General features: G+C 36.0%; 1 protein-coding gene across 1 annotated transcript; it reads right to left on the reverse strand.

Annotated features, from left to right (window-relative positions):
• Nucleotides 1–1,777: 1,777 nt before the first annotated feature.
• Nucleotides 1,778–5,439, reverse strand: LOC111460756 (transmembrane protein 205). The gene is made up of 3 exons (XM_023104028.1): nucleotides 5,105–5,439; nucleotides 4,415–4,634; nucleotides 1,778–2,160 (listed from the first exon to the last, which is right to left on the reverse strand). Exons 1-3 carry the CDS (start codon nucleotides 5,308–5,310, stop codon nucleotides 1,945–1,947), a joined length of 642 nt encoding a protein of 213 aa, XP_022959796.1. The 5' UTR covers nucleotides 5,311–5,439; the 3' UTR covers nucleotides 1,778–1,944.
• Nucleotides 5,440–13,801: the final 8,362 nt, after the last annotated feature.

Genomic DNA, 13,801 nt, shown 5'->3' on the forward strand with positions numbered 1-13,801 from the left:
CATATAATATTTTAGACAATAATTATATTATAAATATTATCGAATCTAAATATAATCTAATGGAGTAAAATGACATTTTTGATTGAATTTACTTTTATTTAAATTACACTCATTTAGATTATATTATGGGTTGTTTTGATAATAACTTAGGAGTAAGTAGCTCGACTGGCAAGTTCAAGGAATAGAGGGGTTCAGGAGAGAAGCCAGCTGGCTGCTTTACCGAGTTCAATCTGTCTTTAAGGTTTTTTCTTTCTCTTTGTCTCAACTGAACCTGCCCCACTATTCCCTTCACTTTACGGGCAGGGGAGGAAATGAATGATTGGCCGTTGAAAACAGAGGGCGATCCAGTCCAAACACATAGTTATGCCTTGAGCTCTGTACTCTGCGGTCTAATTATGCTTAAGAACCTTCAAATCAGGTTTTTTAAATTAAATTAGCTGATTAATTGAATTTAGTCAAACTAAAAAATATCAATAATTTTTTAATAGGGTTTTAGAGAAAAATATACTCTATTCTTTTTAAAAATTAAAGAAATTAAATTATAAATTAGTCTTGGATAAAAATCTCAATAATATTTTTACCCATTTTATTAAATTAAAAGACTATTTATAAACTTTTATCAAATTATTAAAAAAATAATTGTTAAAATTATTAAAAACTCACCTTTTTTTAGTTATAAAGATTAAATTTATAATTTAATTATAAATTATAGTATTTGGTCGAATTAAAAGAGCTTTTGAGTGAAAGCTTCAATGATTGGTGGGGACCGACAACTCGAAATAAGCATCATTATACGCGCGCGTCAAGAGCGTGTGTTGTACAATGTCATAAATGCTTGTGCAAATTGTCAAAGCCGAAAGTAATATATAAATTTTTCTAAAACACAAAAATATATCTATTTGGAATAGTTTCTAATTTAAATATATTTAAATATATTTATTAAATCTTAAATTTTCTTCACAAATATTTTTAAATAACTAATTTGTGTGCTTTCAAGATAAAATGATTTTACAAATATTTTTTATTTTAAGCTCAAAATTAAAGCTTAATACCAATAAAGAGATTAAATTTAAGAAAATAATAGAGACTGAATTAAAAAGTACACAAAACATTATAAACATAAAATATATATACTTAGGGATATAATAATTAATTAGTTAAAATATTATTTTTTATTGAATTTCATAAAATAATAATGATAATTTTTATTAAAAGAAAATGACACAATAGCACCTTTCCAAATTTTATATAAGAAAAATCGATTTATTTGGTCATCCACCTCGAAGAAAATATTCTGTGTTGTTTCTTCGAGAAATTCTTTATTTTTTCTCCTTAAAGAAGACATGAATAGAGGTTTACCTGCTTAAAGAAGACACGAATAGAGGTTTACCTGCTTAAAGAAGACACGAATAGAGGTTTACCTGATTAAGGCATATATTCTCAATTAAAAGGCCAGAAGTTCGAGTCCCTTCTAGCTGCAAAGTATGTTAGCGGGGACAATGAAAATTTCAATACGATTCTATGAATATCTTGGCAGCACATGACAATGAACAAACATTCCATTCAATTCAATTAAAGATAGATGGAACGCCCAATTCCACCGTTAGCAGATATTGTCCTTTTTGGACTTTCCCTTTCGGGCATCTTTTCAAGGCTTTTAAAACGTGTCTGCTAAAGAGAAGTTTCCACCCTCGTATAAAGAATGTTTTGTTCTCTTCCCTAATCGATGTGGGATTCCACAATGGATATTATTTCCAACACTAATCATAGAGAAGGATATCAAAACAACATATTTATTTTCCACCTTTTTTCTGTATCAAACCATCCAAACAGACAAGATAATGTCAGTCTACAAGAGAAAGAGCAGTAGGACAATTGTTTAGTGGAAGTAAGATACAGTCATACACTTACTCCTCCCTTAAAATGGGAAGGTAAATTTTTGAGTTACAGATTAATCTTACCTGCCAAATACCAGGAGTGCATTGCAAGACTACCAAATGCTAAGATATTAGCAAGGGATGATAAGCCATGAATCATACCGAATTTCTTGTTCATCGCTGCAAGTTTCGGGTTCACCTTTGCAACTTCTACATTCTTTGTCCATCCGACTTCCTCGCCAATGTTATTTTCCCTCTCCACTTTGTGTCTTTGTTTCATCAGCTGAAGAACAACAATGGAAAGAACAGAAGAGACGGAGTTTAATTGTGTTATAGTGTAACAGTTCAAACCCACCGCTAGCAAATATTATCCACTTTGGCCTGTTACGTATCGCTGTCAGCCTCACGATTTTAAAATGCGTTACTAAAGAGAAGTTTTCACACCCTTACAAGGAATGTTTCGTTCTTCTCTCTACAGTGTGGGATCTCATATATAGTAAATCTATTGAGATATAAGAAGCTCAAAGCAAGTAAAATTAGGACGAATAGAGTAGTGACACTATCTAGCTCATAATGTTCATGGTAATTTCTCATTAAGAACTACTATAGTTGTATTCTTGTCATTACACTGAATTTCCACATCTATCATCAGCTACTACTACAATACAAATTTATTTTTGAGGGGGATTAGAAACAAAAATCATAGTCATAAGGGATGTGTTAATAAATTTCTACATTTCGATTTTCACCTACAAACTGTGCCTAGAATACACTTTTGAACTATGTTACCTCAATGCAAGATTACTTCAAAGCATCTTTGAAATGATGTTGAACAGTAACTTAAATACCATCATGTGCTGTTTTTTATTATTTGATCAATAACATCCCCATCCATGATTTTATAATGATTGCCGACAAATATCTCAGAAGAGGTTCCAATAGATTCAAAATATCTTTTTTTCCTTTGCTTGACGAAGTTATTTTCTTATATTCTCTTATACAAAGTATTTTCTCCATTCATTTTACATTTTTTTTTACATTTTTTAGCTGTAGGCCCACAGATTTTCCACCTCATGCTTAAGCAGTGAGCTATAGCGCTTTAATGCACCTCTCTTAAAAACACAGACCAATGCCATGTGTTTCTTGGAGTAGAAGCAATAAGTTTTCTCTGAAGTAAATATATTAATCAGGGATAAGGTAATCCGAATCTTACTTCCCTTGTAGTGATTCCTTATCATTTGGTATCATAACTTTTCCTTACCATATCAGTTGGGTTCACAGTTCACTTACAAAGTAAAGAGTCATTATGTTACGTGAAATTAATATCAATTTTAGGCCGAATATAAAAACTATGTTTAACTTAGACTCCTTGCTAAGCTAAATTTTCAGTCCTCTTGTTGAATATATTGACTACATTTCATATTGCCCTAGTATTAGATACAACAAAAATCAGTACAAATGTAAACAAATTTTAATATACGCTTAGCAGACAAAAAGAAAAAAGTATATACTAACAAATTTATCACTGAAAGCATAAGAGTATATAATCATCAATATACGGATTTCGTATCATGAGAACCCTTGATATTCCCAATATTGGAGGTAATTTCATTTTCTCAACCTTGGTGGAGTTCAAATCACAAAAATTTTCTCTGTAACTATAGTTTTCCAATGATTACTAAAAAATGGAGAACCTTTTCGTGAAAAATCTTCTTTGGAAACTTCTGGTCCTTATGCAATCTTTTTTGTGGCTCTAAAACATTCAATTATACGTTTCTTATATAAGGAAAAAAAAAAAGAAAAAAAAAAAGAAAAGAAACCGAGGCCGAGTATCTAACTCGAGTTTTTAGACCATTGGAACATTGTGCCCTCTTATATTCATATGCTATCTTTTAAAGAAGAAGAAAAATTCATTCATTCCAAGAAAAAGTTCTAATAGGGCAACGGAAATTTATGGGAATAGCAATTACAAAAACTAGACGAACACTTTTAGACCCTACCCTATTCTGAATTTATGATTCAATCACTCCTAATTTGTGACTTGTCACGAGGTCACAAAGTCCTATCAAAAGAGGAGAAAAGGGGTTTAGAGTAGACACCTAGGCATAGGGCCTTAGGACTCAAAAATTTGACTCCGAGTCTACTAACCATTCTTAAGACCACCAAGCCCTCTTGAATCATTTATGATCAGTAAGAGAGTTTTTACTCTTTCCTCTCAATTCGTGTAACTTTCATGCATTAGCTAGCACCAAGTAACGTGAAAGCAAGAGTCAAGAATTTTGGCTGTTTCGATAAGAATCGACTCCCTTTCAAAAGTTTATGAGTGCATCTTCAAGGCAAGAACTTTCCATTAAAAAATAAAGGAAACCACGTGATGCACATTGTATCTAACGGGTGAGAAGCATAAACACACAAAAAAAGAAAGGAAAAAAAGAAAAAGAAAAAAAAAAAGATCACAACAGACATTTTCACAGCAGCATTATAGCAACTACGTAGATATCTTGTAGGGAAAAACCTTCCAGAAATGAAGAAATTACCTCAATAGTCATTGGAGTGAAGACAAACAGGTTGGCCAAATTAAAAGCAAACGCCGATATCAGAAACCCAAGCTGGTACCTCTCAGAAGTTGCTGCAGACTTCCATGGATGTAGATAACCAAAAGCTGCAACAGATATGGCACAGCAAATCCCAACCATTGAGAAGTAGGCAGGGAACATCTTACTTTGAAGATTACCAAATTGGTGCCTCGGCAGATTCCTAAGGTATATGATACAGGATTAAAGCAATCACAGACCAATATGTAAAATAACACTTCCCCCGAAGATAATATGTTATAATTGATTTGGATTAAAAATGGAATTTTATTTTCATAGAAATTCAATCTTGATATGACCAATTGAAGCTAAATTTTCAAAAATTATCCAAACTCACCCTAAATGTTGTAAAATCATAGCAATTATCGAAGATTGCCTCCAATAATATCTGAGACATATCAAAGAAACCATCCTCCACACAGTACACACAAGACTAGAGACGCCCTAAACACAGAATCATCGCGCAAGCAAGAGTCCAAAACATCAATAAAAGTCAGTCAATCGGCAAGAAACACAAACCGATCGAAAAACAATAACCAAATTCGCGTTTCCTAAAAGTGTTACTCCTCTTGCTTACAGCCAGAGCAGATAAGTATTCTTTTCTACATTAAGAGGTGGGAAAAGAGGGATTACTTAAACATAATGATGCCGCCGATGAAGGTAACCCATAGAGAGGCGCCCCACGCGGTAGAGTAGCAGAGGAGATGAGCCAATTTGAGATACAGAGAAAGATTTGGCGCATTAAAGGTTTTGGAGTTGGATCCGAAGGTCTCCGGCGAAAATACAACTCCGATTGCTAGGAAAGCCACCGCCGCTAGGAATCTGGTCAACCACGCCATCTCTGTCTCTCTGTATCTCGAGCTGTGCGAAGAAGAAGAAGAAGAAGAAGAAGAAGGAAATAGGTATTGAAGAACTGAGAAGATGGCCGAGAAAGGTGTACTTGCTTGGTAAGCCAACTTTTATGGTTTTATTATTAACAAATAAAATAAAATTGTATTTTGTTGATAAATATATTTTTATTTATTCAAAATTAATTTAACGATTTTAAATTCAATAAAAAAAATATATTTTAATTATTTCATAATTATTCTGTTCCGATTATACAATATTTTCACGGTCGATAATTGAATATATATATATATATATATATTTGGAGAATAAAGAAATAATTATAATTTAAATTCAGACAATTTTAATATATTCAAAGTGGATAATTAGATAATAACTAAAAAATTGCAAATTAAAATACTAAAATATCCCTGACAAAATAAAGTCGGGTTCAAACGGGCCGGTCTACGTTTAATTTAGCGGTTCAGCTTGAGACACGTGTCGAGACCAGGATAGAGAAACGTGGCGCCACATCATAAATATCAGTCCTCCCGCCATTGGCACAAAAATAATAATAATAAATAAATAAGCAAAAAAATTGCCCCAATTTCCCTCGTTTCTATTTTCGTCTCGCTGTTGCCATTGTTCAAACTTCCTCTGCCAGATTGAGCCCTCAATCAACAGAACTGCTCGCTTTTTCTCTTTAATTTTCACACTCCCAAAGATTTTCGCTAGAATCTCACTCTCCATCAAGCTCCGCGGATTGATGTTTTCGTTGATCGTTTTAAGGTGTTCAGTTCGTTCTCTTTGGATTCAATCACTTCGATGAGAAACAGGTATCTCGCATATTTTTTAAACTCTCTGTTTATTGCTTGTTTGTTTGCTATGACTATGAGTTAAGCATCGGAGAACTGGTTTAGAACGTTATTTTGTTGTTTTTGTATCTCTTTTTAGATTCAGGCCACGCTAATCTATGGCGGAGGGGTTGATATTGGTCAGTATGGCCTGAATTGCACTCATGTGATCGTGAATAAGGATAAGATCGTTTATGTAAATCGTACTTCGTTTGAGTCGATTTGAAAATTAATTTTATAATGTTCACGATTATTGTGTGCTTGTGATGTTACACTGGGACTGCCTTGTGAATTTAGTTTCTCCGTTACTATGTATGTTTCATAGGACGATCCTGTTTGTGTTATGACATGGAGAGGCTTGAAGCTGAGGCTAAGGATTCTGAAGAAGAATCTAGCAGTGGCATCACTAAACATTTGTGAGGAGGAACAGGAAGAGTCCTAACGCCATGAAATTTTGTTTGCAATCAACCAGTGAAAGATCTAATACAATTCCAGCATCAAAGACATTGGATGACTGTATAAACATTGTTGATCCTAAGAGCGTGTTGACAGTTCCTACTGCCAACAGTAAATTTAGTCCTAGAAAATTTGGTGAGCATCATACTGTCGGGCTTCTGTGCCATCTGACATGTATATCGAAACTTTTGAATCTGAGAAGCAGAAAGTGAAAAATGAGGGAGTGACAACTCCATCAAATGCAGTAAGGTCCACGCAGCTATGTGCTACCAGTTGCTTTAGGTCTAGGAGAACTCCATTGAAGGTTTCACTTCCACTGTTTTCATCTCCTATTCTGACTTCCCCAGAGCCTTTAGTTGCACAGCCGAGACAATGATGGGTTCTCTGCCCCTGTGGGGATTGAGTGACAAAAGTTTTGAGAATTCAAGAGAAGGGAATGGCGAGATGAGCCATTTATCGTCATGATAGGTGTCAGGTAGAAGTGTAGTGATGTATACATCCCGCATTGCTAAATAGAGCGCCACTTTGCATAGATTAGGCATCCATGATGCCTCATGTAAAATGGCAGTAGGTGAAATAAAAGATAATTATAATATTGAGAAGACGGAAGAAATCTCAGTTGGTTGCTTCAGGGCCCTAATACTGAAGTCCATACTGCACCCGTTTGTAAGTCAGAGAAGGAAAATGAACCATGTGATATGGGTAACAAAACTAGGGATCATGTCAAGCATTGTTTAGCGAAACCTACAGTCAAGTCTAATACAAAGCAAAGGAAAGCCAAAAAAAAAAATCTTCAGAGATTAGTGCCAATTCATCCATGGAAGTTGAAGAAGTTTTGAAAGAAGTAAAACCTGAACCTATATGTCTTATCTTGAGTGGACATTGTCTAGAAAATTAGTGCCAATTCATCCATGGAAGTTGAAGAAGTTTTGAAAGAAGTAAAACCTGAACCTATATGTCTTATCTTGAGTGGACATCGTCTAGAAAGGAAGGAACTTCAGACAAATCGAGCGTTTGAAAGGAAGGATTTGTTAGAACCACGAATCTCCGGAATGGTATGATATTGTCCACTTTAAGTATAAGCTATTGTGGCTTTACTTTTCGTTTACCCAAAAGTCTCGTACCAATAGAGATCTATGTATTCATTACTTATAAACCAAACCTATGATCAACCTCTTAGTTAGTCGATGTGGGATTCCTCTCCCAAGAATCCTTAACAGGGTTCGCTGATCAGGCTATGTCAAAATTAGTGCAACTTACTTAGTTGGATTTAATCAGTCAAACTTGTTAAGTCATTCATCTTATTATTAGGAGGGATAGTTTATTTGAATCATCTTATTATTAGGAGGGATAGTTTATTTGAATTGAGTTTTTGTAGGAGCCATTTATAGGATTTATTTTTGTTTAAATAGGAGCTCCCTGCTGAGTAAAATACAAGCCACAGTAAACAGTTTATTATATTTCAATTGTTCTTGTATCACCCTCTTTGAGTAATAATAATTTCATACTTACTCACACCTTTTGAGCGTGAGATATTTCGACAGTTGGTATCAGAGCCAAGTTAGTTCGGTTTGATATTATTACTCAACGAGATGAAGGGTGGAGGTGCTTCTATGGGTATAGCTATGGAAAAGCTGGTTGGCAATAACTATAGTTATTGGAAGTTATGCATGGAAGCTTATCTACAAGGACAAGATCTGTGGGATTTAATAGAAGGTGATGACACAGAAATTCTAGCCGATACTCCACAGAATGCAAAATTACGCCAACAATGGAAGATCAAATGTGGAAAAGCCTTATTTACCTTGCAAACTCTTATTAGCAAGGAATACATTGACCATGTTCGTGATTTAAAGTCACCAAAGCAAGTATGGGATACACTTCAAAAGTTGTTCACCAAGAAAAATACCGCTCGACTGCAATTTTTAGAGAATGAACTGGCTGTGGTGACTCAAGGTAATTCTTCTATTGAAGAATATTTCTTGAAAGTGAAAAATCTATGTTCTGAAATTTCAGAACTAGATGCTGAGGAGCCAGTGAGTGAGGCTCGATTACGTCGTTATCTTATTCGTGGATTACGGAAAGAGTTTATGCCCTTTGTTTCCTCAATACAAGGGTGGGCAAATCAGCCTACAGTAATTGAACTGGAGAATCTTCTTTCCAACCAGGAAGCCTTGATTAAGCAAATGACTAGCAGCAACGAGTTTTTTCGAAAGTCAGAAGATGTCTTGTATGTCAAAGATCAAAGGAGACAGAATTTTCATTCAAAGCCTTCATCTAGCAATGGGAATCAATTCAGAAATGAGGAGTCGTCAAGGAAGCTATTTAAAGCTTGTTACAGGTGTGGAAAACCAGGCCACTTTAAACGAGATTGTCAGGCAAAAGTGGTGTATGATCATTGCGGAAAGCCAGGCCATATTAAGCCAAATTGCCGAGTCAAAATCCAGGAATCAGAAGCAAACACTTTACATGAAAGTAAAAATTCTTCAGATCCAATTTGGGAATACTGCTTAACCACTGAGGTGCTTGATCAGCCAACAAACGTGACTTTAGCCGTATATCAAGATGGTTATCTCCAAATTTCGCCTATGCACTCTTTTTTTTTACTTCGATGCCAACTCTGCTGCCCCTGGTGACCCTTCTGTTTATTTCATGGCCTTGGATTTGGGATTCGACGAAAATGAAGATTTTGAACTAATCTTTGATGATCTTGACGCCTATGAGGCTGACGATTTTCTCATCTCTGAAGATTTGGATCAAACTACCAATTTGTTAGACTTGCAGGCTGACCGGGAAGCTTCTAGGGGCGCTGCTGTTCATGTTTGCAGCTGTGCATGCTCTCCAGGATTCGGGAGCTTTGCGGTTTCATGCAAGCAGTTCCCCAATGAAGGTGAGTTTCTAGACTATCAATCTTCTGAATTAAGAACTGCAGATAGTGAGTGTTTTTCGACCCATTCTCGTGGATGGGACTCAAAGAGTCCGAGGATTGTAAATTGTCCTTCCCCAAAGCATGGTGGCAGTGGCAGTGATCATGAATTCTCAGTCGAACTAGATCCGAAATCTACCAATCCCCAATTGAGTTCTTGGGCTCTAAATGAGGATGAAAAGAAGAGTAAAGGGCCCAACAAAAGGGAGGAAGGAGAATTAGAACCTGACCTCGAGGTTGAAACTGCGCTTGCATCTGAACCTGAATCGAATCTTGAACCCGAACCAAATCCGAAATCGGAAACTGGGTGTGAAGCTGAATCGTTTCCTGAGAGTGAAGATAAATTGGTAGAAGAAAGACATTTGGAGTCTGATAATGGTCAAAGGGAGGTTGAAAGTGAGAGTCTAGACCAAGTTCAGAAAGACAGTATTGTGGTAGAGGCTGAGTTGTTGGACAAGAGCTTGGACGTGGCTAAAGAGGGAGAAGCTTGTAGTGATGATGCTGGTTTATCAGAAAGTTGGGATATATCGATTGATTTAGGGAATTGTACTAAGGATGAACGTGATGTTGTGGCTGACGAAGGTGACAAATTGGAAGACAGAACAAGGTAATGGGATGGATGACAAGAACTCGTTAGAATCTTCAGTTCAGTTGGATGACGAGTGCAAGGAAAACAAGGGCCTCGATCAAGAAGTGAATACCAAGAATTTTGATGTATCAGATAAAGAGGTAGAAAAAGAAATGTCAGATGGAGAGACAACAAAAACTACCAAGGCATCGACTCAAAATTTTGTTGATGAAGGTATAAGGGTGGCAGAAACTTCAAAAAATAAAAGGAAAAAGAAGAAGAGTGGAAGGACCGCTCAAGAACAAGATGATTTAGATAAGGTTCTTGCTGAGCTAGGAGAGTGGCCTACTATATCAAAACCAGCAGATCCTCCTCTTTCTTCACAAAGGGCCAAAGTTGAGAACCCACCTGACCTTGTAACTCCTCCTGGTGCATTAGTTGAAAAGGAAGCTGAAGAAGAAAGCACAGAAACGACTGTCGCTAGGAAGAAGAAAAAGCGTAGGCAAAAGAAAAAGAAAAAGAGAAGCCGCTAAAGAACAAACAAGAAGGCAAGCTGTTAACAGGGAAACAAAGTGAAGTTTGAAGCCCTTCGTCTCTAGGAGTTATTAAGAAATAAGCTTGCACTAAGGGAGGCTGTCATAATTAGTGCAACTTACTTGTTGGATTTAGTCAGTCAAACTTGTTAAGTCATTCATATTATTATTAGGAGGGATAGTTTATTTAAATCATCTTATTATTAGGAGGGATAGTTTATTTGAATTGAGTTTTTGTAGGAGCCATTTATAGGATTTATTTTTGTTTAAATAGGAGCTCCCTGCGGAGTAAAATACAAGTCATAGTAAACAGTTTATTATATTTCAATTGTTCCTGTATCACCCTCTTTGAGTAAAATAATTTCATACTTACTCGCACTTTTTGAGCGTGAGATATTGCGACAGGCTACACATTTGCTCATAACCCCTGATCCAGTCCGTAGAATTGAAAAATTCTTTCCTGCTGCAGCATCTGGAAGATAGCAGGTTATTTCCGTCAATTGTGTTTTTTAAGATGCATGATACTTCATAGATTAGGTAAAAAAAGTGATGGAATTACTATTTATATTGTGTTTTCATGTAAGAAATTTTAGACGTCAACTGCTGTATATTACATTTTAACAACTTAGTGCACATCAAAGTTCTAAAGCACAGTGTTCTATGGTGCAGGTGGATTCTCAAATCTGATTATCTAACAGATAGTAGTCAGGCTGGAAAATTCTTGATGGAGGAGCCTTATGAATGGCACAAAAACGGCCTCACTGAATACAGTGCTATCAATTTGAAGGCTCCTAGGAAGTGTCGGTTATTGAGGGAGAGAACAGGCCACGGTGCCTTTTATGGGATGCGTAGTATCATATACGGGGAATCTATTGCTCCACCTCTGGTACGTCAGCTTGGAAGTTTTAAAATCTGCAATCCTACATTACAGCCACTCAAGCTGTAATGTATCTTTCGAATATTGCCGATGAAGATATTAGTTTTTTGACGTATAGAGCATCTGCTAACCATGAAACAGGATACTCTCAAGCATGCTGTTAAGGCTGGAGATGGGACAATTCTAGCCACATCTCCACCTTATACTAAATTCCTGAAGTCTGGAGTTGATCTTGCTGTTGTCAGCCCTGCACGCCACGTGTTGATTTGTGGGTCCAAGAGTTCTTAAATGATGAGATACCCTGTGTAGCGGCTGATTACTTGGTTGAGTATGTTTGCAAACCTGGTTATCCTCTTGATAAACATGTTCTGTATAATACTTAAGCATGGGCGGTAAAATCCTTCTGCAACCTTCAGAGGAGATCAGAAGAAGTTTCCATGACTCGATCCCATAGGATGATTGTAGTAATAACGATATTGCCTGCCAAGAGTGCGGGTCTCGAGATAGAGGGGAGATGATGCTCATTTGTGGCCGTGAAGATGGTTCAAATGGTTGTGGAATTGGCATGCATATAGATTGCTGCAATCCTCCATCAATGGATTGGTTTTGTTCAGATTGTATTAGCAGCAGAAACAGCAAGAACTCCCAAAATAAAAGGAAAGGAGTCTCAGGGAAGCGGAAGTTATTAGAAATCATGACATCTACAATGGTATGATATTGTTCACTTTGAGCATAAGCTTTCATGGCTTTGCTTTTTGTTGGTTTTCCTAAAAAGCCTCAATGGAGATGTATTCCTTACTTATAGACCCATGATCATCCCCTTAATTAGCCAATGTGATACTCCCTCCAAACAATCCTCCCCTCGAACAAAGTACACCATAGAGCCTTTCCTGAAGCCTATGTAGCCCTCGAACAGTCTACCCTTAATCGAGATTTGACTCCTTTCTTTGGAGCCCTTGAACAAAATATACCCTTTTGTTGGACACCAGTCACTTTTGACTATACCTTTGAGGCTACCAACTTCTTTGTTCGACACTTGAGGATTCAATTAGCGTGGCTAAGTTAAGGGCATGACTCTGATACTATCTTAGGAACTACGACCTCCACAATGGTATGATATTGTCCACTTTGAGTATAAGCTCTCATAGTTTATTTTTGGTTCCCCAAAAAGTCTCGTACCAATGGAGATGTATTCCTTACTTATAAATCTATGATCATCTCCTTAATTAGCCAATTGTATTTTCTCGTCTAGTTTAAACAAATGAAGTTGCTTGTATTCTTGCAGGTCTTTTAGATGGTCTGGAGAGTTTTTCATCAGTTGATTATCTGCTGCGGTTTGACTCTCTAATCACTCAGGTTTGGAAGCAATTTAGTTTGCATGCTTCGTAATTAAAATGGTAATACTGCTGTTTATTTGAAAGTATAGAGTTTGTGAATAGTGACATTTTCTTTTACTTTTGTATCATCTGCAACAAGTTTCTTTAAATGTCCAAGGCTAGACTAGGATAGAAAGGCTAGGCTTTTCTTGCTTTTCTGTGGAAACTTCTTGTTCTTGGGTCCCATCATCAGCCTTTATGATCAACCAACTCTTCCAGCATATCTGCACACTTCCCCTTACATAAAAGCAAATAAAGATAATAGGTTTTATAAGACTTTGGATGACACAACGGTTGAAACCTAAATGCCACGAAAATAAAATAATGTTCTAATACTAATTGTTGTAGCGAAGTAAAATCGATGATACTTACACACTTACAAGCAGAAATTAAACAAATAAACACAAAGATTTATGTAGTTTGGAGAGATGAAATTTTCTTACATCCACGGGTGGTTGTCAATCACTATAACCAAAGTGTTTACAAATGTATCTCTCACACTCTCACACTACAAAGTCTCTCACACAGATTCTCTCAATTACCTCTAGACAAATACAAAATGACAATGACTTGACACAATGCTAGACAAAACTTTATATAAGATTACGAACCAAATAAATGAGAGTTATAAACTAAATAAATGTCAATACATCATATCTGAATATATTCTTCGTGACAATTTACAAGTTGTTATTGTTAAATATTGCTGACCTCATTCTTTCTGAGGTGTGGATTGATAATTACAAACAAAATATATATATATATATATATGTATGTATGTACAAGTTGCTCTGTTATGGGGGAGAATTCAAAACTTTGAAGGGTGTGAATGAGATGTGGAACCCATGTCTTTTTGCACAAAAATTTGACATTTTAAGACGAACATTTTGTGAGCCCAATCCTTTGAACCAT

Source organism: Cucurbita moschata, unplaced genomic scaffold (assembly GCF_002738365.1).
Source record: "Cucurbita moschata cultivar Rifu unplaced genomic scaffold, Cmos_1.0 Cmo_Scf00024, whole genome shotgun sequence".
Classification (NCBI taxonomy): domain Eukaryota; kingdom Viridiplantae; phylum Streptophyta; class Magnoliopsida; order Cucurbitales; family Cucurbitaceae; genus Cucurbita; species Cucurbita moschata.